Below are 27,132 nucleotides of genomic sequence, written 5' to 3' on the forward strand. Positions count from 1 at the left end.
TTACACGTAGGTTCAGAAAAGCAAGAAGACCGGTCTTAGGAGCAATAGAGCAGCATATCCTCATTTAAAGATCAGATCAGAAGCATCTTACATAGTATGTTGGTTTATATTTTATATGTGTTGGCATGTAAGTAGAGTCATATATTATGTACGCTCTGATCGAAGTGTAATGGTTTGAACTTGTAATGGTGTTACATTGTTCATAGATAGCACAAGGGATATGGGAAGAACTTCTAAAAAGAATAATATCATCTCTCATCACTAATATCACTTAATAGATTCAACATTTAGCCTGAATAAGAGGAAAAATTGTTAGATGATCTTGGCTCATCACGTCATCCGTGGTCCCAACCAATAACATTTGTCTACATTATTATTTTTAATATGAATCACCTCTTTTCTACATGTAAATAAAAAGTGGGTTGTTATATTAAAATTATTTTAAAATTTGTGATTATCATTCATTGGGATCATAGATGATCATAGTACCATAAATAACGTAGTAAACTGAATCTATAAAATAATGATCATAGGATCATAAATAATGTGGTGAATCAAGTAATGAAATAATTTCTCAAATGAGAGAACCCGGAAATGTCATAAGTAGTTATGAGCACACATTGTGAATAGTACCGAAAGATACGATGATATATTAGAGGGAGCTGACTCATGTTAAGACACCAATTGCCTTATTCAAGGGTAATTATTTGATTAAAAATACAAAACAAAATGCTCTCAAATTAATTCCCACTTTAATAACATTTATTTGTTTAAACCTTTTTTACTAGAATTTTATATAAAAAATCATCTGAAAACATTATTGATTCTTACCACAGTTTCACACAAGACTTTCCCGTAATTTCATTAAAAATCCATTAAAACTAGAAAGAAAAAAAACATAATTCAAAGACAAGAAATATATGGAAAAGAGATTAAACGAAATAAGAAAGGGACACTTTTTTTTCTTTTCTGTTATTTATTACAGTCGCCATCACGCGCCGCCAACTCTTCGGAGACAGACGCCAGCTTTTGCAAGTTGAGCTTCACAACTGTATCCGCGAACAACCGTGTGTCTTCCTCCGTATTCCCTTCAGGGACATCAACGACGCACGATTCCAAAACCACGGTCCAGATCTTCTCGTCGCGTTCGATGCCATGCACCATCGTCGCCGACCGGTCAACCGATGCTCCCCCCATAATACTAAAAGCGTTTACCTTGAAATCGTCGTCCAAAATATCAAGCCTCTCGGTGCTGGTGGCAGCGGGCAAGCTGGAGATCACGTTGACGTCACGCGTGCAGGCCACCACCATTTTGGAGCCGTCTTTGACGGCGCAGCTCTTGACGAAGTGTTTGTAGGTTTGGGTTTTGTCGAAACGGCGGACTACAGACCAAACGACGTCGCTGGGGGCGTCGATACGTTGGGCTAATAAGGAGCATCTGTCTGGGCCGACGGAGTAGGTGTGGAACCGAGTTATGCTGGGGATTAAGACATCTTATATCTGTATGTATCTGTATGTTCACTGATTTAATGTTGATTTTGAATAATTTACTAAACTTAACATAAATATTTAATTAATGAAAATGTGATATTTTATTAATTTAATTAAAATATTTTAAATTTATATCTTAATTTAAAATCATAACATAACTTAAAAGTATTTAGTACAATTAATTTCTTAAAATAGATACATCAACATTGATTGACTTATTATAAATTGGGTTAAAAATGTTTGATAAGTAGCAATACACTCTTAACATTTAGTGAGAAACAACTTAAAATATTATTGCATCGGAATTTAGAGTTTAATATAACATAATAACACTTCATTCCACAATAACTATTTTGGTACGTTGACATATATAACAAATTAGTTTTCCATTTGATCGCACTGATTATGAATATCAATTCATCAAAAAGAAAACGAAGTTAGAAAAACAACAATAAAGCACCAACTAAATTAATTCATTGGTTAAAGAGATTGTTGTTATTTTAGAGATACTCGATTTAAACACCAACAATTACATAGTATTTAAATATTCGTCGTTAAATAATTAAAATTCTCTAAAACAAATATTACTACTTATATTCACCTTAAATTATATATATATATATATATATATATATAACGAAAATAACAAAAAAAACTGATTAAATAATAAGAAGGCATGGGAGAAGGAAGGAGGCAACTGCATTGCCCGAACTTCGAAGCTACAATGAGAGAGCCAATGGCATAGACGGAGCCCCTTGTCACTTAATTTCCAAATACAACAACAAAATCCTATTCCCATATGCAATGGGATAAGGGGGAGGTAGGGTAGTAGGCTGCCCCCAACGCCAGGTTAAGAGCAGCTTCCGTGTAAGACCTTCTGCAGTCAGAAAATTAAAAATAAATATAAAATACAGTGCATGTATAAATAAATAAATACATAGTTTAACAGTCTTCATATGCAGAGAATGATACACAGAAGTCATCGATAGCAATCTACGAGAATGAATAAAGTCAAATGGGTTAAAACCTAGACTAAGGCAACACTAGTCCACTATCCTAGTTCTAAGCCTTCATAAACTCCAATGACAGAAACGTATAAAAAGTAGAGGTTAATGGAAATTACTACAAAGGCAATTAAAAAGAAGACAGGGATGCTACACCCTATGGTTGTGACCCACACTACTCGGCTACCCTGGTCTTAAGTCTCCATACTTTCCTATCAGAGGTCATGTCCTTGGTAAGGGTTAATTCCTTCAAATCATATCTCAAGCAGTCTTCCCACTTTCTCCTTCGTCGTCCTCTCCTTTTGGCACCGTCGACTGTAATCGACTCTACCATCCTGACCGCATCCGATGGTTGACGCCTAAGGACATGCCCAAACCACCGTAGTCTTTCATCCCTCAATTTTTCGGATACAAGCACCACCCCCAAGGACATCCTAATTGCAGAGTTTTGTGTCATGTCCCACAGAGTCCTACCACATGTCCATCGAAGCATTCTCATTTCTGCGGCCTCCATCCTCCATACGTGATCTTTCTTGATTGCCCAACATTCTGATCCATACAGCAGCGCTGGTCTTATTGCCGTTCTATAAAATTTTCCCTTAAGTTTTAGAGGCACCTTCTTGACACACAAGACTCCAGTAGCAGCCCTCCACTTTAGCCATCCCGCCTTTATACGGTGTGAAACGTCATCATCTACACCCCCATCTTTATGTATCATAGACCATAGGTACTTGAAACAATCCTTTGAGGGGAGAACGTGACCTTCGATGCATACTTCTACATCTTCATCGTTTTGGTTCCCACTTTAGTTTGAACATAAATATTATGTCTTTTCAATATTGGTCCTTAGACCTTTTTCTTCCAAAGCAGTCTTTCAGGTAGCCAGTCTACTATTCAACTCATTTTTTGTTTCAGCAAGTAGGACAATGTCGTCAGTGAAAAGCATACACCATGGAACACCATCTGGTGTCGCCCAATAGATGTCGTCCATAATCAAGGCGAAGATGTAAGGGCTAAAAGCCGACCCCTGGTGGAGTCTGATTTCCACCGGGAATGCCTCGGTGTCGCCAACTGTAGTCCTAACGTATGTATTAGATCTACAGTACATATCACGAATCGCTCGAATATAAACAGTTGGGATTCGTCTCGTTTCCAAGGTCTTCCAGATCGTATCGCGAGGTACGCTATCATACGTTTTCTCAAGGTGAATGAACGTCATGTGAAGATCTCTATTTTTTCCCTATATTTCTCAATAAGCCGTCGAAGTAGATGAATCGCCTCCGTAGTAGACCTGCCTGGCATAAAGCCAAATTGGTTTTCCGAAACCCTAGTAACATGTCTCAATCTAGCCTCTATCACTCTTTCCTATAACTTCATGGTATGACTGAGTAGTTTAATACCTCTGTAGTTACCACAACGTTGGGGATCTCCTTTATTCTTATAGATTAGAATCATCGTAGACTCTCTCCACTCCTTTGGCATCTTGGCAGTCTCTAAAATCCTCAGTTCCAGTTTTATTATTAAGGGTAAACAATACCAAAGTCCATACAACTATATCTACTTTTCATTTTGACCACCATTTTTGAATTCTTGTCAATCAAACCAATCAGCTATTTAAATACATTCAATCTAACCACTAGCCGTTAATAGTTAACTGAAGTGTTGATGTGACAATTAATAAAATTGACATAATTACACATTTGGTCACTGTTACTTATATATTATATCAATTTGGTCCTAATTTTAATAAATTAAAATAAGTTTAATCTTCGAATAAAATCATGTCACGTGTTATTATTTGATTTGAAAGAAAATTAAAGGCAACAAAAATTAAGGAAGCAGGAGATCGAACCTAGGTCGCTTTGGAAGCTTGAACAAGTGTTTAACCATTAAACCAAACACACATTCCAAGTTCATATACACTGCATATATTATATATTAATATTTACTGGGTTGGGTTTGGGATTTCTTACATTAAATCCGCCCCGCCCGACCCAATACGAATATAATAATATTTTAAAATAGTTAAAATAATATATTTATAATTATTTATTATAATTTAAAAGTATAAAAATAATATATTTTTACCTTAAACCCAATTTGATCGGGTAAAAAATCACCTAGCCGACCCAACCCAGTATAAAATATTAATTTACCAATATATATATATATATATTCGAATTATTTTAGGTTTAAGGTAAGAAATCTCAGACCCAATGCACTATAAATTATTAGTTTACCCCTTTATATATATATATATTTGAATCTGGTCGGTATAAATATATTATTTTGTTTTCATTTTTTCTGGCCTTCGTTATGTTTTAAAGTAAATATTAGTTGTTGTAATCAAAGTACCAAAAATTGTTCTTTGTGCAGCTGTTCAATTTGTTATTTTGCCTCCTTAGATACCTGAGCTCGAATCTCCTCTAAAGCTTTTCTATTCAATTTATTTTCCTTTCTTTAGGTGGTGCCACGTGTCACGACTAAATTAAATTGAAAAAGCCCACATGTGTCTTCATATTATTAGAAGATTAAATATTGTCTTCATATTATTAGAAGATTAAATATATTGAATTAATTTGAAATTATGACCAATTTGATAGATTGTGTAAATAATAAGGATTAAATATAAATTATACAAATTTTATTAACTGTCACATCTTCATTTCCAATAACTGTTAACGGTTAGTAGCCTAATTGAATGCATTTAAATAGTTGGTGGTCTGATTGACAATAATTCAAAAATGGTAGTCGAAATAAAAAGGAACTATAGTTGGGTGGTCTCTGATATAATTTACCCTATTATTAATTTATAATGGGTAAATTGTTAAAATGTTAACTTTCATTTTATTTTTCTTCATTTTTTATTATTAATTTTAAAAATATAATATTTACATTATTAGTTTATAACTTTTAATTATTGAAATATTAAATATCATTAGCTTGATAATACAATAAATTAATAAAAGAGATTAACTTTTATTTACATTTTTAAGTTTAGATGAAATACTAACTATTGTAAATTTATATTTTCTCACATGGATAAGTAAGGTACCTATTAAATATTTTCTCTTACACGTTTCTAATTTCCATGTTGATCTCCTATTATTTTACTTACAAATATTTAACATGACCTTAGGCCCAAGTCTATGCAACTTGAGTGTGGAAGAAAAATTATACAAGAATACCCTTGAAATCCACGAGTATACTAGTTTAGTGCACCAATTTCCATTGAAGAAGCACATATTAGTTTGATGATATCTTGGTTTGATTTTAAAACAAGTCAATAATTATGGGTTAGATTTGTAAAATTTTAGATATTTTTCCAATGAAAAATTGAGTGAATTAGAAATTTTAAACTCTAATAGTTGTCAACGATGAAGATTAATGGTGATGCTAGTCAGCGATGATCGACAATCAATGATGACCGAAGATTATGGTGAGCGGTGATCTACGATAGAAATTTGGATCGGATTTAAAGATTAAATTATATTTTATCTAAAAATTAATGGTTAAGTTGATGTTTTATCCATAGTTTAAGAGTTAAATTAATATATTGTATAAACTCTTATCAAATTAAAACCCTTTACTAACGTATCATGTCATTAAAATAACAATATTTAATATTTGAACGATCAATACATTATAAATTGATAATATATGTTAACAAAATATTAATTTAAAAAATTAATAATTTAAATTGAAAAAAATAAAATAAAAGTAATAGTTTATTCTTTATATTTTATTAAATTATTATTATTTTATGGGTTTCTTTGTTGTTTTTTACATATCCTCTTATCAAAGTCACATCTCTGGTGACGCAAACAAATTTGATTTTCCAAACCACAATCTCAATTTGGTGGGAGCAGTTTCTTTCTGAAAAAAATAGTAACAGATTAATATTTTTATTAATTTAATTTTAATGAGTAAAATGTATAATTTTAATTGGATTTTTCCTAAGAAAATAAATTCCTCCATAATTTGGTATACACTAAGTTTAATAATGATTTCGCATCATCCAACTATATTTGACATCCTCTCCAACACACCAACTCTTAAACTAAAGTGTTGAACCATGTTTTATAATGTTTTGATATAATAAATTAAGGCAAAATGTTTTTGGACTTGAATTGAATTTGTTCAAAGTTTTCAAAAATAATTCAAAGTCAATTAAAATAAAATTTGAGCACAAAACTGATTTTCTGGGTACATAGTATCGATAATGTTCTTACAGTATCGATATTGTAACACCCCCAACCCGTACCCGACCCGAATATGAGTCCGAGATGTCACATTGCCTTTTTTTAAAACAATATTCTTACCAAATAACAAAATATTTGAACTTATATTAAGAAAATACGATAATATACTATTGAATTATGTTCGTAATAAAATTTTGAGGTAAAAACATATTTATGAACAGTACTATACGGTATGAACAATACCGTGAACTCAAAGTTTTCCAGATTGTTGCCAGGGTACCGATACTCTACTACAGGGTACCGATACCCTGCTACAGTACTGCTACAATCCGTAAAACATACATAAACTCTTAAAATTTAACCTTTCATCACTATACAAAATTACCATTTACATATATGCATTTAAAACATTAGAAAAGTCGATCAGAGCATTCGTACTAAAACATTTCTTACATGCCAACATACTATACACAATCAAAATACATACTTTATCAGTTACTTCTAATCTGATCTTCTAGCAGTGTTGTTGTTCTTGTCACTCCTATTTCTGCTATTCTTGGTTCTTGGTACCTACGTGTAAATCACTTACACGCTAAGTCATAGACTTACTGAGGCATAATTAAATATATAACAATGAATTCATGAGACATGCACTCTTACCGTTCAATTGTAACATTATAACCTACATGTATCTATTACACTACAACATATATGATCATGTCATGCATATATGAAATTTATATTCTTATGCAAGTTTGACTTCACTTTATCTTTGTATTGCCCATGTACATTATTGAGAACAGGAGGTACATGAGTACACTGAGATTGTGCACGAATGCTGTCACCACAGCTCGTATAAATTCCCACTAGGGGCACTGAATATTTGTCCCGAAGGACCACTATGTCCTGAAGGACCATTGTATATCTCTCGACTCTTGGCATGCCAATTATACCTGCAACTCTCATATTAAATAAAATTGGCTTAAATATGAATATATTTCTCATTTTCATATCTTTTTCATCACTTTTCATATAAACACATATTTCTCTTCACATGTACACATATGATCATTTCAATTATTTCACATACTTGGATTGATTCTCTTATAACGATATTCATTCATATTATATCATATTAAAGCATGGATGAATTATGCATGTACATGGCTATAAAATCATAATTCAACTATAAGAGATAGACTTATCGCAAGTCTTATCGCCATACAATTCTATCTAGTATATGCACTCACCTTAGCCTTGCTTACTTTGACTCGATTCTAATCCTTCAATTGTTCCAGAACATGATTGCGTTCTATATCTACATAATAATACATTGATACATATCAGTATACTAATAACATATCCTAAACTTTCATTTCTTAAACTAAAGGAAAATTAATTTCATTGCTTATTTAAAGTAGGTATCGGTACCTGTTGAATGGGTACCGATACCCCTGGCTCAGAGTTCACATTTTCAGCATGAAAATTACTTTATTTCAGCTCAATACTTCATATTTCCCCCCCTTTAATAATCCTAACTTACATACACATGCTTAGCCTCACTAATATTCATTTATCCCATCTTTAACCTCAATATCCTCTTCTCTTTATGAAATTCAAGAATCGTACTCAAATTTCAACATGTACTAAATTCAATTCTAGCACTTCTTATGTCTTAACTAGATTGATGACAAGTCAAATTCAACCTCTTCCTATCTTTAATCCTTCATAACTTACAAATCTTTGAGTTTTTATGACCCTTTTCATCTCCATCATATTTCCTAAAGCTTCATGAATCAAACTCATGCTTGAATTTGAAGGATTAAGCAAAGAAATCAAACTCACCTTATCTTAGCTTTGGCTTCACGTTGGAGAAGAGAAGAAGATGAAGATGGGAGAAATGTCTGGAAACTTAATTTCCCAACATATTCTCCACATGGGTATTATAATACCCACCATTAATTTTTTAATTATTTTCATTGTTCAAAGACCCATTTACCCTTTTACTTTTCCTTCATTTGCTAAATCATCCTACACTAACAACTTTTAATTAATTCCTTCACTTTTCAATTTATTTAATATGATCACTAAATTCTTAAAATCTTACACTTTAATCACTAACCCGGTATTGAGGATGTTACAAATCTCCCCCTTAAGAAAATTCATCCTCGAATTTTTATTGCACGAACAAATGGGGGTACTGATGCCGTATATACTATTCACATTCCCACGTTGCTTCCTCTATCTTGTGATTTCTCCATAGAACTTTGACCAAAGGAATAGTCTTATTCCTCAGTTGTTTCACCTCGTGAGCTAATATTTGAACATGTTCTTCCTCATTCGTCAACTCCGGTTGAACCTCAATCTCTTCTGATGACACAATATGGGATGGATTAGATCGATACTTCCGAAGTATTGAAACATGGAAAAAAATCATGAATCTTTTCCATTTCAGGTGCTAAAGCTAATTGGTATGCCATTGGTCCCACTTTCTTAACAATCTCATAAGGTTCGATGAACCGAGGACTAAACTTTCCTTTTCGGCCAAACCTCAAAATTTTCTTCCATAGAGACACTTTTAAAAACACTTTATCTCTAACTTGATATTTTATCTCCTTCCTTTTTAAATCCGCATATGATTTCTGTCTGTCTGTTGCAGCTTTGAGATTACTCTGAATTATTTGGACTTTTTCTTCTACTTCGTGAATCAACTCAAGACCAAGCACTTCTTTATCCTTAAGCTCATACCAGTTCAAAGGCGTACGACACTTCCTCCCGTAAAGAGCTTCATAGGGAGCCATTTTAATACTCGACTGATAGCTATTGTTGTAGGCAAATTCGGCAAGTGGAAAATACCTTTCCCACGATCCCTTGAATTCTATTACACAAGCTCTTAACATATCCTCCAGAATTTGGATGGTTCACTCTGACTGACCATCTGTCTGTGGATGAAATGTTGTGCTGAAGTTTAGTCGTGTGTCTAATGCTCCATGCAAGGTTTTCCAAAATCTCGAAGTAAAGCGAGGGTCTCGATCAGAAACTATAGAAATAGGTACACCATGCAATCGTATAATCTCCCTGATATACAACTCAACATATTTATCCATAGGGAAATTAGCTCTTACAAGAATAAAATGGGCTGACTTAGTCAATCTATCTACGATCGCATAGATTGAATCTCTTTTATTCGGAGTTAAAGGTAACCTCGTTACAAAATCCATTGTTATGTTATCCAATTTCCACTGAGGAATCGAAATTGGTTGCAATAATCCTGACGAAACCTGATGCTCAACTTTGACTTGTTGACAAGTCAAACACTTAGATACAAATTCCGTAATGTCCCTCTTCATTCCAGGCCACCAATATTGATTCTTGAGATCCATATACATTTTGTTTCCTCCAGAATGCATGGTCAATGGGCTACACTGAGCTTCTGTTAACAAGTCTTCCTTCAATTCATCATTATCAGGAATCACTAGTCTCCTTGATAATATAGGTTCCCATCACTCTTCAATTCATAATTCGTAACCTCTCAATTCCTTATCTGCTGTAGCTTCTTTGAACACTTTCATCTCTAGCTTGTAATTCTTTAATTCGATCTAGCCATGATGGCTTGAGAGTTAACTCTGCACATATTGCACTGTCTCCGCTTAACGTTATTCTGGAATCCAAAACTCGTATGGCTACAAACGTCTTTCGACTTAAAGCATCTACTACCACATTTGCTTTCCCAGATGGAAATCGATTACTAAATCGTAATCCTTTAAGAATTCCACCCATCTTCTCTGTCTTAAATTCAATTCTTTCTGAGTCATCAAATACTTTAAACTCTTGTGATCTGTATATAAATAACATTTTCCCCATACAAGTAGTGATACCAGATCTTAAGAGCGAACACTACTGCAACCATATCCAGATTGTGCGTTGGATAGTTCTTTTCATGCAGTTTTAATTGTCTCGATGCATAAGCCACCACTTTACCTTCTTGCATTAACAAGCATCTCAAGCCATTATGAGACGCATCACTATACAATACAAAGTTCTTGCCAGACTCGGGTTGAACCAACACTGGAGCTTCTGTCAAAATCTTCTTTAGCCTTTCAAAACTCTCTTGGCACTCTGGAGTCCACACAAATTTTATCTCCTTCCTCAATAATTTAGTTAGGGGTAATGCTATTATCAAAAACAATTTAACGAACCTTTGGTAATAACCAGCTAACCCCAGAAAACTTCTAACTTCTGACACATTCTTTGGAATTTCCCATTCTAAAATGGCTTTGATCTTTTAGGGATCCACTCGCACTCCTTCTGCAGAAATTACATGTCCAAGGAATATCACTTCTTTCAACCAGAATTCACATTTGGAGAGTTTAACATAAAGCTTATTTTCCCTCAAAATATGTAGAACAATCTTTAAATGTGAACTATGCTCTTTTTCTGACTTTGAATACACTAAAATATCATCGATGAACACCACTACAAATCAATCCAAATAAGGTTGAAATATTTTGTTCAAAAGATCCATGAAAGTAGCCGGTGTATTCGTAACTCCAAATGGCATAACAATAAACTCATAGTGCCCATATCTCGTTCTGAATACCGTCTTTGGAATATCTTTATCTTGAATCTTCAATTGATGGTAACCAGAATGTAAATCAATCTTCGAAAACACTGAAGCTCCCTTTAACTGATCAAATAAATCATTAATTCGGGGGAGGGGATACTTGTTCTTGATGGTCACTTTATTGAGTTGTCTATAATCAATGAAAAGACGCATGAATCCATCATTCTTTTTGACGAACAAAACTGGAGCTCCCCATGGTGAGACACTCGGTCTGATAAACCCTTTATCCAGTAATTCTTGTAATTAGATCTTTAATTCTTGTAACCAAATTTATTTCTATCGAATTTTATATTTAAGTTTAGATTATGTTAGTTCGATGCTAACATATAGTTTGAATATTTTATGTTATTATATAATGTCATCAGATCAAGGTAAATTTAGTGATTCAAGTAGCTTGAAGGGAAGGAAAAATTATGGGATCAAGAAGATTATCATGGAGAAGGTTCGATAGCGAGGCAAAGATGAACGCATTTAATTATTGTTTGTATTATTGTACAAATACTGGCTTACAATGAGTCAGTGACAGAGTTACTACGGAAAAAAAGTGAATCCTAATGTTATGTGAATTGTGATTCTAGCCTAAAGGTTCATTTATTAAACTTGCCGAATTATGAAATTAAGCTAAGGATGCTAATTAAGGAAAGTTGTCTAGAAATTAGAATTCGAATAGTGAGTTTAGAAATTCACCATAAATTATAAAGAATTGATTAGAAGATGATCTCTATACCATTATATTTTTATATCAGTCTAGCTTCGTTTAAAACAGACGGTGACTGATTTCAAGGTGTACACAAAAAGATATGAAATTTTTATCAGTGATAGGTCAAAAAACAGGGCAGCAAATTATGTCGACTTATATCAGTCAACTTTGAAAATTTGTTATAAATTGTACAAGTGGAACTAGACAGAGTTCCTTATATGGTTAGATTCATATTCGAGTCTAGTTTCCATTATTGCAAACATAATATTTTTAGTATATTAATTAATAAATAATAATATTTGTTTGAAGGTAGTGCAAACTGCCAGAATATAGAATTTTGATAAATTGTATATTGAAAGTAGTGGAAGGCAAAGGATTAAAATCTAAATCTTAGTGAGACTTATATTTTGATTTAAAAATAATAATAAAGTGTTAAAGTGAGTACAATTTGTTTATTTGATTATTGTAGAACTTGTTTTGTCTGGATCTACAAAATATTATTATTATTATTATTATTATTATTATTATATTATTATTATTATTAAATTTTAATTTACATTGCAGGCCTATTATAAGCAAGCCCACCCAGAAGCCTAGTTACAACCAAGACCCAAATGGAGCCCCAAGCCCAATTACAACCATATCAGCTGACCCGAACCGGCCCAAAGAGAGGATCCTACCGACCCGATTCACCAAAGGGTTTCTGAAACCTTAGATAGCTAGCCGCCGCTTAAGCCAAGCCACACCCAACTCCCTTGTCATCGCCACCATCAGAGCCGATCAGGCTCATCTGTACCAAACAGTGACAACAAATCATATCCACATTAAAATGGAGAAGCAAATCTCATCAAATCCAAGAGTTTATTAAAACTTTAAAAGCCTAAACAAAGGGAATCATTCCCTATAAAGAGCTAGCATCAATCACCAAACCAATCACTGAAGCAACGTAAAAATGGAAGACAGAGAAGATATCAAATATTCGGTGAGGGGGTTTTGAGAGAAAAAATACAGAGACAAGGGGAATCCATTCGAACCCAAACAACAAACCAAATAGAAAAATAGAGAAGAAAAAATAAAAGCCACTGGAACCAAATAAGAAAGAGAGAGAGAGAGAGTTCTTACCTCCGTTCGGAGCATCGGGAAGCCAAAGGTCATCGATTTTTCAAGTATTCGAGAGGTAAACCCTTAGATCTAGTGATTTAGGGGCGGTTTTAGGATAAAGGATAATGGGTTTCTAGTCGAGGGTGAGGAGAGGAAACTTTTGAGGCGGTTACCTCTCTCTGGTCGCCGTGCGCCACTGTGAGCGCCACCAGCGACGACAACCTTCCTCTCTTCCGATGAAAGAGTTGAGAGAGCTCTTCTCTCGTTTTAAATGAAACTAAATGAGATGGGTGGCCATTTTTTGGCCTAAGATGTTATATATATATATATATAAACATATATACATATATATATATATAAGGTATAAAATGACGCCATTTAGAGGGGGACTAGTTAAGCATTTTAGTGTATGGGTAAACCTCATTTAGGGTCCTTATGATTTATTTAATATTTCATCCTGACCATTAATGAATATTTTTTCCTTTTATTTTGATCACTTGTTTTATGAATGTTGCAATTTAGCCCTTATTAGCCTTTAAGCACATGTATGTATATATTTATGTTGAGGTCATTGTACTTTAAAGTTATTTATACTTAAGCATGATATGTTTTTATTATTCCATTTTTAGTCACTGATTTAATGTATTATGTATTTTTGATGTTGTTCAAATTTGGATATGTCATTTATAAATATTTTATTTTAGTCACTGTTTGGCATTTGGTTTAATTCTTGTTTGGTCCTTTATGGTTATGTTTATTTCATTTTAGTCCTTTATAGTATTTTTGGGTTATTTACATTTCCTGCATTATGTGATATATTCAATGTTGGTTCTAATTTGTTTGTAATTATTATTTGATCCTTAAATTTATTGTTATTCCTATCCTGGTCCTTGTAATTACCAATTACTTATTTTTTGTCTATTTGTATTTTGGTTTGTAATATTTAATTGTTTTTATTTTAATCCCTTATGCATGTACATATTTCACTTATTATATAGTTATATGTATCCTATTAAATAAATGTTATTAGTATTGTGTTGAAAATATTTTATTTTACATTTGCAATCATATTTGTTTCTACTTTATTTCCTTAGTTAGCAATATTATCCAAATATTTTCAAGAACACGTATTTGTAGAACGGGTGTGGAAAGTATCACTTGATCGAAGTGGTACAATCCGATGCGACGTTCGAACTAAATGGGACTTGAAATAAATCTATTTTATTTTATTAATTAAATATTTTTATGTGAATGATTCAATGCGTTTTTATGCAAATTTCAATATTCATCTTTATTTAGATATGCATTATTCGAAGATAGAATATTATTTTACGAATAAGAAATGGTTGAGATAGTTTTCCCAACGGAGGATTGCGTATTTCAAGATTTCTTATCGAGTAAAAAGATTTTCTTTCAAATAATTAATTTGAAGTGAGTTAATCAATTTTTAATAAGGGGATCATAATTTAACTTTATATTCAATTCATACTTTCCATCATTACGACAACATGTAAACGAACCAGTACCAATTTTTGGGCACTGTGGGGGTGCTTATCCTTCCCCACACGTAACCGACTCCTGGACCCGTTACATCGAATCTTTGTAATCGCAGACCAGTTTTTTTTGTCTAAAAAATGATTTTTCCTTAAAATTGTTTTTAAAAGACGTTTTTAGGTATTCGACCTACTTAACCCAAAGGTTGATGGTGACTCATTTTCAATTTTATTCCAAATCAATACAAAATCAACAATTTTTTAAATTAAAGTCATACTTTTTTTAAATAATAATTATTTGTTTTTTTAGAAAAATGATTATGACAACTTGGCGACTCCGCTGGGGACTCTTTTTTAGAGAGTTAAACTGTAAGTCGCTTACACATTATCGTTGTGCTGGAAATTATAAGTTCGAGTCTATAGTTTACTTATGATCAATTTGTTGAAGTTTTTTAATTTCTTCATTTTTAATTGTGGTACTAATATTTTGAATCTTTGTTTTCAGCAAGTGTTCAAGTCTCTATTGAGAGTTTTTTTTAGAGTCAAAGGTTTGTACGCTCCTCCTCACACACATCACGTGCATTTACATGACATAAGCTCTAGACTTGAGCTTTGATCCAAATTAGTCAGGGTGAATGCCTAACTCTCATAAGAATTTATTCTTCGTATGAGTTTTAGGGAAAAACCCCATGAGATACATACCTTATACATTCGTAGGGATTTATTCCTCGTATGGGTATAAGGTAGTGAATCCCCTCGAATTGAACTCGTTCTATTTGAAACCTGTAATGGGTGAGGATCAAGGGTTTGGTAGCCCAAAAGGGCACCGACATCAAGGATAATTCGGGTACCTTGTTCTCATAGAGCCGAAACCATGCATATAGTGAACCGTAGAAAGATCACCCTAGGTATAGCTATATTGAACCTCTGTCCGTCATTAGGTACCCAAAATAAGTGTATACAAAGGATGAGCATTTCTAAACCCTTACCTTTTGCTTTAGATTCGTAGAATATATTTTATTTTCGAATAAAAGCATGCGAACTAGATACCATGCGGTTAGGATTATTTTCTATTAATAAATCATGTGGGTAGAAAGCATGTCCGAGTAGGAATGCTATCTAATGAAAGCATGCTTGGGTAGATATCATGATTGGGTAGGTGTTGTATTTTTATATAGCATCTTCTAATTTTATTGATTATCTAACTCATACTAACTTATTTATTCTCTTTTGTTTGTGTCATTTTTCATCTTTGCATTGCATTGTATCGTCATGACATAATGTCAAAAGTGTTGATTTGTAAGGGGATATTCGAGAGAAAATTTTCACAAGAAGAGATAAAAGTTTTCAATCAAGTAGTCACATATACAGACATGCACCGAGGGCTAAAAGAAGTTCATAGTATAAGAATGAGACTTGCTCAAAGATTGTGCAGGATTCGAGACTGAAATGATGATCCACTAATTCGAGGAGTAATCTAGCAGTGGAGTCTTATCTACAATCATTTCATCGCTAGTCATCAAGGAGTGACGCACTGACTTCAGTACCGTCGGGGCATTAACGGAGTTAGGTTACAGAATGCTTGAGAGGTATCATTTTCAGGGACGAAGATTCGAGACGAAGCAGTGATCCACTCCATGTAATACCACAAATATCTGGTCAGTGACATTATTGGAAAGATTTATAATTTAAGGATCTATTTAAATAATTGATAAAAGATAAGAAATGATTTGGAATAGTGTTTAAGACCAATTATTAACAATGGATGAATATAGAGGGCATTTTGGTCTTTTATAAGAAAAATGAATTTAAAATTCATTTTTCTTTTATATAATATTAAAGGAAAGGGAAAAGGGAAAGCTAAGTTATAAAAGCCATCCCTCTTTTTCCTTTCATTATAAACTTGACACTTTTCCAAGTTCTCAAGAATTAATCTCGATTTTAAATAATAATCCATTGAAGCATGAAACATGTAGTAAATCCATTTTCACAAATTACTTTTAAAATAACTCTATTAGTTTCATAAAACTTAACATTTATTCTTAAACAACTCATAATCAGTTGATCCACTAACAACTCCTCTTTCTATAAGCTTTTCAGCGGTCAATGTACTTACCGCTTATTCATTTCTTCTTACTCAAATTAACCATACTTTAAACACTTTAATGTTTCACCTAAGTATTTCTCAAAGGTTGAAATGTCGTTAAACGCTGGGGCATTCCTTAGTTTTGTCCTTAGTTTTCGACATCTATTAAAACATACATAAGACTAACGCTCAAGTTAGTAAGGAGTGACATCAATCAGACTCTAATTGACACCCTACCAGTAACTTTGACAATCTTAAAGGCATGTAATCATTTTTCTCAATTAAATTAAGCTCAGTTTCGGCTGAGAATCGGCTAAACCTATAGCTCTGATACCAATAATTGTAATACCCATATCCCGTATACTTTTTCATACACGAGATATGGATGTCACATCACTTTTTAAAACTTTTTTTCATTTGAAAACCCATAAAATTTCATTTTGAAATTTAAATTAAAACATTTTAGCACAATTATAAAAGAATCATCGAAATATACTACCAATTTTCCACTTTATAAACATTCCAGAGCATTTTTCTTTAAATTCGATTACATGCCAGCAATTGTTCAAAAATAAACATGATTATCCTACCATTACTGATGAGAGTCAACCTTAACAGATGAAAGCTGTCGCTACTGCTACACTCCTTACGCAACTAATCTTTGTCTTTACCTATGCGTGAAATAAACACATGTTAAGTATTTACTTAGTGAGATATAATAGTGCAAGGATATTACAATTATAAGACAATATCTTATAAATATTGAATGAATAATTTAATTTCATCATTCATAAGAATCAGTTAAGCCCTCCTCAGTTAAACTATAATTCTTTCATACCATCATGAAATTTATTCTTAGTATGTCCATCATACATATCATTCTGTATATTTTCTCCCTTTATTATTTATTTACCCTGTGTACATTAAATGTGAAAGTATTATACATGTATTGCACCAAGGTGCTAATTGGTCATGTATCTTTTATAATCCTTAAATATTGTTAATACACCATTTGGTATTTTCATTTAGGTATCATTTCATGCCCATTATATACTGTTTATGTTTTCCTTTATAACCTCCCTTCATACTAGTTTTACATTATTGTACATTATATATATATATATAATCCCTTCTTATCACTTATATACCCTTCATATCACATTACATTATAATTCCTTTATTCTTTTACCCAAAGGTATTTATCTTTTCACCTAACTTGTATATTTGAAATTTTTTTGTCAAATGCACAACTAGTCCATTATTCTTTTACTCAATGGTATTTAACCGTTCATCTAACTGGCGTAATTAACACATTTCTGTCAATTGCACAGTTAGGCCTCAAAGCCACTTAGTCTTTCATCTAATTGGCATAAATGACACATTTCTATCAAATGCACAGTTAGGCCTATTAATCTTTTATTTTAGAGAAGTCCCTACTATAATAATCATTCATAATATCAATTAACCCTTTCAATCATTACAAATTCTTTGATTTACGTTGCTAGTGCTATTACCACCATTTCTCAACCATTACTAAAACCTGCGTGGTTCGCATACTCATTACCAATATAAAAATCCACTTCTTTATTATAAATTTCTTATGTTAATACACATATATTTCCCTTATGGAAGTTCATACACTTAGTATTAGTTTCTTAACTTTTTGCACATAAAGTGTCTAATATAGAAATTCATACATTTCGTATGAATTTCTTAACATTTTAGCACACGAAGAGCCCTATACAGAAATTCATACACTTAGTATGAATTTCTTAACATCTTAGCACATGAAGTGCCCTATATGGAAATCCATACACTTAGTATGTATTTCTTAACATCTTAGCACACGAAGTGCCCTATACAGAAATTCATACACTTAGTATGAATTTCTTAACATTTTAGCACACGAAGTGCCCTATACAGAAATTCATTCACTTAGTATGAATTTCTTAACATTTTAGCACACGAAGTGCCCTATAAGAAAATTCATACACTTAGTATGAATTTCTTAACATTTTAGCACACGAAGTGCCCTATACAGAAATTAATACACTTAGTATGAATTTCTTAACATTTTAGCACACTTAGTGCCATTTGGAAATCACTATACATACATCAATAATTCATACCACTATAACTATTATAGCATATACGTACATAATTAAATGCACTCACCTGACTTTCCTCACTATGTATTTAAAACATAAGGCTGATTTCTCCAGTACTTTGCCTTTTCCCTTGGTTTTGCTTGTTTCGGGAGTTTGGTTCCGATATACTCAAGCATCCATTAAAACATGTACCATACTCAATGTTAGAATATTTCCTAATCATTATACTTAAACAATACTCAAAAGAACATATTATTAACTTTCTATACCAATATCAACCTATTTTTTACATTTTTGGCTCCATAGTATCGATACTGTTATCCTGGTACCTATACTTCTATATTATGGTACCGATACCCCCTTCCGGTATTGATACTAAATTTAGGTTCGATGTTTCTTGGTATCGATACTATAATACTATGGTACCAATACCCCTTTCGGTATCAATACCAAATTTAGATTCGATGTTGCTTGGTATCGATACCCTTACCATGGTATCGATACTACCTCATTGTTATTGATACTGATTGAATCAGTATCGATACTACTCATCTAATTCATCCTATTTTAGCCTATAGTATCGGTACTGTTCTATCAGTACTGATACCCTTGCCCAGAATTTTCAGTTTTAAGCCCAATTTTTACCCAATTGGGGTCAATTTCATTATATTAACACCTTACACATACTATGAAACTCTTATTTAACTATCCACACTAACTTTCCTTCATTTTGTTTCTTAAAACATCTAACATCTTCCAAGAACATTAAATTCTAAGAATCACACCACTTTTCCTAATGTGTTTTTAATCCTATCCAATGCTTCTAATATCTCATTTACCTCTATGACAAGTCAAATCTACCATAAAACATCCATAAACCCTCCTATTTTAACATATCACTCAAAAACACATTTTCTTCAATCTCTTTTATCTCATTCATAACTTAGTTTTGATCCCATTTAATCCCTCCTTAAGTTTCTATTATACTCAATGCTTAAAAACCAACCAAAAATGAATGAATAAACTAGTAATTTGAAAACTCGCCTTTAGATATGGAGGAGGGCTTTTCCACGTGAAGGAGAAGAAAAAGAGGAATGGCTTTTATGACTTGCTTTCCCTTTTCCCTTTCCTTTAATACTATACCAAAGAAAAATGAATTTTAAATTCATTTTCCTCTAAAAGACCAAAATGCCCTCTATATTCATCCAACGTTACTAATTGGTCTTAAACACTATTCCCAATCATTTCTTATCTTTTATCAATTATTTAAATAGATCTTCAAATTCTAAATCTTTCCAATAATGTCACTGACCTGATATTTGGGGTATTACAATTCTCTCCCTTAAGAAAAATTCATCCTCGAATTTTAAGACTTCATGTTTTTACCATAGTACTTCAACTAGAGGAATTGTTTTGCTACACCCATTCTGGATTTCCCGAGTCCATATCTATATGGGTTTTTTTTCATAATTCAAATATGATTAATTCTCTATTTTTCCCAATGTAAGAACATGCAATGGATATGATCAGAATTTAATAAGCAATGACACATGTAAACATTTTAGGTCTTGACCATTTTTGGAGGCAAAAGCTAACTAACAAAATTTCATAAGGTTCAATAATTCTCGAACTCAGTCCAAACCACAATACTTCCTTCCAAAATGATACTTTTAGAAAAACTTTATCACTTACTTGCTACTCAAATACTTTTATGTTTAGCTCAGCATAAGACTTTTATAATTAGCACAACCATAGCACCGCTAACTATACTAATAATGACGTCCATTCATTAAAACAACTCGACTGCTACCAACTCTAAATCAAAAATTCCTCTTGTGAGTCTTTAACTATATTGAGGCACATGCCATAACTTTATCTTTTTGCATAAGTACCCCTTTCTAAGCCGTTAGAAGATACATCTCTAAAAACCATATAAATTTTTACCCAACTTAATTTATATAAACACTGGTGCCTTTATTAACATCCTCTTAAATCTTTAATTGGTGGCATCCTGACCTAAAGTTTATCTTAAAGAACAATATTGTGCCTTTCCACTAAAAGACCAAAATGCCCTCTATATTCATCCATTGTTACTAATTGGTCTTAAATACTATTCCAAATCATTTCTTATCTTTTATCAATTATTTAAATAGATCCTCAAATTCTAAATCTTTCCAATAATGTCACTGACATGATATTTGAGGTTTTACAATTCTCCCCTTAATAAAAATTTGTCCTCAAATTTTAAGACTTCATGTTTTTACCATAGTACTTCAACTAGAGGAATTTTTTTGCTACACCCATTCTGGATTTCTCGAGTCCATATCTTTATGGGTTCTTTTTCATAATTCAAATTTGATCAATTCTCTATTTTTCCCAATGTAAGAACATGCAATGGATCTGGTCATAATTTAATAAGCAATGGATCTGATCAGAATTTAATAAGTAATGGCACATGTAAACATTTTAGGTCTTGACCATTTTGGGAGGCAAAAGCTAACTAAAAAAATTTCATAAGGTTCAATAATTCTAGAACTCAGTCCAAACCGCAATACTTCCTTCCAAAATGAAACTTTCAGAAAACTTTATCACTTACTTGCTACTCAACTACTTTTCTCTTCAGCTCAGCATAAGACTTTATAATTAGCACAACCATAGCACCGCTAACTATACTAATAATGACGTCCATTAATTAAAACAACTCGACTGCTACCAACTCTAAAACAAAAATTCCTCTTGTGAGTCTTTAACTTTATTGAGGCATATGCCACAACTTTATCTTTTTGCATAAGTACCCCTTTCTAAGCTGTTAGGAGATGCATCTCTAAAAACTATATAAATTTTTACCCAACTTAATTTATATAAACATTGGTGCCTTTATTAACATCCTCTAAAATATTTAATTGGTGGCATCCTGACCTAAAGTTTATCTTAAATAACACTGTTGTGCCTTTCCACTAAAAGACCAAAATGCCCTCTATATTCATCCATTGTTACTAATTGGTCCTAAACATTATTCCAAATCATTTCTTATCTTTTATCAATTATTTAAATAGATCCTCAAATTCTAAATCTTTCCAATAATGTCACTGACCTGATATTTGGGGTATTACACTCCAGACTCAACATCTAAATGAAAACATGTCTGTAAAATGGATTGTCTTGTGATGTGAAGACTTTTATTTCTGGTGAAAATTATTCTATGATATTCACCGTTGGGATCAACATTTTTTGCATCTGCATTTGCATCATTACATTTTGCATGACATTCATTTAAGCATTTTTATATACATTAATCATATCTCATGGGGGACTTTGAGGAAATGATTCTAACTGTTCAACTTCGTCACACAGTACTGAGAATGGATGCAAAATTTGAGATGCTGAAGAAAGAGCTGGAAGAGAATTTTTGAAAGATACAAATAGAGTGGGAATCCAAAATAGAGCAGACACAAAAAGCCACCATGGAGTGTATCTTAGAAAACCAAAATGACCTAGTTGATCAAATTGTAGCTAAACTGACTGGGCTCAACCAAGAAAGAGGTAAAGAGAATATTGCCTCGACCAGAGGAACCTCCGAATGTGTTATGGCCCATTCTAATCAACCGATACTCATTTTACCCCACAAGCTTCCAAGACACCTAGTAGGCTTCTTCTCCATTAAAACTCAAAAAACCATGTTAAATCCTTGGGATAATTCTACTGATCGCAACATGCCAAATTCTAACGAGATGAAAAGAGCCAACAATGAGATCCCGTAGAATTTGAAAAAGTGGTGTAGAGAGACATTCCTGTGAATGAGATGACAGAGTTCTCACAATGAGATGGATGCAAGTGAACTAGTCTTAGTTCCCGACTTAGTGCTTCCGCCCAAATTCAAGATGCCCGACTTTGAGAAGTACAATAAAACCAGTTGCCCTAATGCTCATCTCACGATATTTGTTTGAAGGATGACTGGATACACCAACAATGATCAGATGTTGATCTATTGCTTCCAGGATAGTTTGACTGAACCCGCTTCTAGGTGGTATAATCAACTGAGTCGTACTCAAATCTGCTCTTTGAAGGATTTGGCTCGTGTCTTTCTGGATCAATACAAGAACATGACTGATATATTATTCTTGATCGAACAACACTGCAAAATATGGAGATGAGAAGTGATGAGAGCTTTCGACAATATGCACAACGATGGAGGGATGTTGCATCTCAAGTGCATCCACTGATGATTGAAAAGGAGTTCATCACTCTATTCATTGGCACATTGAAATCTCCATATATCAACTACATGATATGGGACCAAACCTCATAAAATATTTTATGAAAAGACTCGCATCAATCCAATACCAATGATATATGAGGAATTGTTCCCAACGCTAGTTGAGAAGAACCTTTTGACTCCAGTTCAATACAAACCAAGAGAGGTCCCATATCCTGAAGGCCATGATATTAACGCCATATGCAGCTATCATATTGGGAGCTCAGGGCACACCACTGAGAATTGTAGGGCATTGAAGTGCAAGGTCCAAGATCTGATCGATTCAGGGGCATTGACATTCAATGTGTGATGGGGCATTCTGATTGGGAATTGACTAGGGCATCCATCAGGAGTTTTGTTGCATTCTCATGAATGTCATCTTGTTTCAACTGGTTTTTCTTTTGTACTTCTATGTTTAAATGTTTGTAAGTCACTTGACGTTCAAACATTTTCAATAAAATGCTTCATTCTTAGGAAATAAACAACGAGCAAATTTCAATCTTGAAATTCTTTGAATATCATTTTAATTAAAAGCTTTTTAATAATTGAGGTTGTAAATCTTTAACAAATGACAATATTGAACCCTAGAAAAACAAGGACCCCTTGATCCTAATCTAAATAAACATCAGGGTACATACCCTTTTCTTGAAGGGACCAAGTTAGCTTTCTCTTTACATGGAGAGTCAATCAAGGGTTTGGCATTTAGGTATGTGTTAGGAGTGGACAAAATGGGGCAACTAGCATATGAGATTACAAAACTAATTGGTTTATACTTCTGTTAATGACGTTCAATGATGATCATGATTTTCTCAGATGGAATGGTCGAATATGTGAATCTAGTTTAGGTCAGTTGTTTGGGAATTGAACTCTAACAATGATATTTTCTGACCTTTAACAAACACATGGACTATAACAGGTTCTTCTTGACAAGCTTAAAAAAATGGAATCTGTATACCCAAGAAAATATATATAAGTATACAATAAAGCTGAGCTATTCCGATAAAGCAATTGATTATAAAGGAAACTCGAAAGCCCTGGCTTTATGAAAAGATTACATTCAAACCATGACATTGATTGGGTACTTGGCAATCTAGTGTTTGCTCCACTGTGGTTGTCAAGTCGAAGACTTTGTGATGACATGAATCTTTTAGCTAGCCAAAACAAAGACAATTATAAGATATATATGTACAATAAAGCTGAATTCAGCTAGCCAAACAAAAGCAAGTTAAGTCAAATTTATTAAATAAGGAGTTTCGGTAAATATGGACTAAGGGAGTTGAGGAACACCTGTTATAGTCAATTCACACGAGCACTCATAAATCTCATTTTTAGACTGATATTTCTACACTACCTTGGCTAGAGGAGCCTAGAAGCTTGAAAAAATGGAAGATTTCAGAGAACTGAAACAAAAGTGTTCTAAAAAGTCTAGCAATTGACTATGCTAGTTGTGTCATTTTGTCCGCCTCCGATTAAAATGCCAAGCCAAGAAAGAGGGGCATGCCATGATCTTCACGATGTCTGAATCGATGAAATAAACCACAAAATGTATGTACCAACCTCAAAACCAACCTTTCGATCTTGATATTTGTCAAAGATTTGTAGCTATCAAAGATAAAAGAGCAGTTGATTCTTTTGATATTCAATGAATTCATGTTTTATGATTTGCTTCAACTGTGAAACTTAGAATGAGGTAATATTTTTTTTCAAAATTCTTTTGATATTTTCAAAATTTTGAAAATTAAAGGAAGAAAAAATTTTCAAACAAGATAAGTTCTCTTGAAGTATATTGGAATTCAACGAATATCTCTCAGAAGCTCAAGATCGAAGTTGGGGAAAGGAAAGCAAATCGTCTCAGGTCGAGGTTTGCAAGAGTACACCTTGGTCAAAATGAAGACAAATTGAATCAAGGATAGAGTGAAGACTGCTCTAGCAACCATTCTTCTTCCAGATCGAGAAAACATACATCAGCACATATATACATCAACACATACATATATGATACATCAAATTTGCATCTTTGCATCAAACATTCATTATCATGTGTGTTAAAGACATTTTCCCCTCTCTTGAGGAAAAAATCAATAATTCATCATATCAAACACATCAAATAAACTTTATCATGACATCCATCGTAAACATCCAAGATAGTCAGAAATGCATCGTTTTGATCTTTCAAGAAATCAGTGTTCGGAAATGATCAGACGTCTCTAACATGAAAAAACATTAATTTGACTTCCTAAATTCAACAATCAGATTTTTTAAAGACATTTCCTCAACATGCAGGAACAAGCAGGTTGTCTATCACCTTTGAGAGTGTTTTTCTCAAATAAATTTTTTTTCTCACTTGAGACATTTTATAAAAATAAATTTTGTCTCGCTTGAGACAATTTCTTTTCAAAACAAATTTCGTCTCGCTTGAGACATTTTTCCTTTGATATACAAATTTCGAATTTGCTTCACTTGAAACAAAGTTGATCTCACTTGAGATTTTTTTAAAACAAACAAACTTTGTCTCACTTGAGACAGTCTTCCTTAAGTCAAATATGTGAGATCGTTTCCCTTGAAATGAATTTTGTCTCTCTTGAGATAATTTCTCTTGAAAGATCATCTCTGAGTCTGTTTCCCTTGAAACAAACCCCTAAAGATGGCCAGTTGTCATCATCGCGTAGGAACCGTGTCATCCTCCTACCAGACCTCCTCATCACATAGGAGCCATGTCACCCCTAGATAACCAGTCCTCCTCATCACGTAGGAACCGTGTTATCATCCCTAAAGATGGCATGTCATCTTCATCACCTAGGAACCGTGTCATCCACCGACCAGGCCTCCTCATCACGTAGGAGTCGTGTAACTCCTAGATAGCCAGTCGTCCTCATCATGTAGGAACCGTGTTATCACACTCCCTAAAGATGGCCTACCATCCTCATCGCGTAGGAACCGTGTCATCCACCAACCATATCTCCTCATCACGTAGGAGTCGTGTCACCCTTAGACGACCAGAACTCTTCATCACGTATGAGTAGTGTCGTCCCCAACAATAAACACTATCAAATTTTTAAACAAAAAAAAACCAGACAAAAACTTGTTGTCTTTTTCGTCTTTACCCTATTCTTGTTAACACAAAAATGTGCAAATAGGGGAAGCTATAGACACCCGTTTTTGTTTGGGTTTACAAAAATTTTATTTTTATATTATTATAATAATAATATTATTATTATTATTAAATTTTAATTTACATTGTAGGCCCATTACAAGCAAGCCCACCCAGAAGCCCAGTTACAACCAAGACCCGAATGGAGCCAGAGCCCAATTACAACCATATCAACTAACACGAACTGGCCCAAAGAGAGAATCTGACCCGACCCGATTAACCTTAGGATTTTTAAAACCCTAGATAGCCAATCGCCACTTAAGATAACCCACACCCAGCTCCCTCGCTGCCCTCCACCATTGGAGCCGATCAGACCCATCTACACCAAACAGTGACAACAAATCATATCCATAGTAAAATGGAGAAGTAAATCTCATCAAATCTAAGAGTTTATCAGAAATTTTAAAAGCATTAACATAGGGAATCATTCCCTACGAAGAGCTAGCATCAATCACCAATCACTGAAGCAATATAAAAACGGAAGACAGAGAAGATATCAAGATTCAGTAAGGGGGTTTTGAGAGAAAAAATACAGAGAGAGAGGGAATCCATTTGAACTCAAACATCAAACCAAAGAGAAAAATAGAGAAGAATAAACAAAAACCACTGAAACCAAACAAGAAAGAGAGAGAGAGTTATTACCCCCGTTCGGAGCATCGGGAAGCCAAAGGTCGCAGGTTTTCCAAGTATTCGAGAGGAAAACCCTTATATCTAGGGATATAGGGGCATTTTTTGGCTAAATGATGTTGGCTTTCGAGTCGAGGGTGAGGAGAGGAAACTTTTGAGGCGGTTACCTCTCTCCAGCCGCCGTGAGCGCCACCGACAGCGGTGACCTTCCTCTCTTCCGATGAGAGAGTTGAAAGAGTGCTCATAACTCTTTCTCTCCCTTCTCTCATTTCAAATGAAACCAAATGAGA

At 33.4% G+C, this 27,132-nt stretch overlaps 1 protein-coding gene across 1 annotated transcript; it reads right to left on the bottom strand.

The window, feature by feature from the left end:
- Window positions 1–972: 972 nt before the first annotated feature.
- LOC120146255 (abscisic acid receptor PYR1-like) lies at window positions 973–27,111 on the bottom strand. Its single transcript, XM_039159872.1, has 3 exons — window positions 27,010–27,111; window positions 26,490–26,646; window positions 973–1,493 (listed from the first exon to the last, which is right to left on the bottom strand). The coding sequence occupies exons 1-3, from the start codon at window positions 27,109–27,111 to the stop codon at window positions 973–975; spliced, it is 780 nt and encodes a 259-aa protein (XP_039015803.1).
- Between the last annotated feature and the right edge of the window lie 21 nt (window positions 27,112–27,132).

This window comes from Hibiscus syriacus, unplaced genomic scaffold (genome assembly GCF_006381635.1).
Source record: "Hibiscus syriacus cultivar Baekdansim isolate YM2019G1 unplaced genomic scaffold, ASM638163v2 tig00110904_pilon, whole genome shotgun sequence".
Lineage (NCBI taxonomy): Eukaryota > Viridiplantae > Streptophyta > Magnoliopsida > Malvales > Malvaceae > Hibiscus > Hibiscus syriacus.

Bases quoted from the DNA above. Each gene is read 5' to 3' on its own strand.
- LOC120146255 (XM_039159872.1), bottom strand. From the start codon at position 27,111: ATGAGAGAAGGGAGAGAAAGAGTTATGAGCACTCTTTCAACTCTCTCA. The intron at 26,647-27,009 runs GTAACCGCCTCA...AGCTCTTCGTAG, and splicing joins CTCACGGCGGCTGGAGAGAG to GGAATGATTCCCTATGTTAA. The intron at 1,494-26,489 runs GTGTGGGTTATC...TACAGATATAAG, and splicing joins GAGGGCAGCGAGGGAGCTGG to ATGTCTTAATCCCCAGCATA.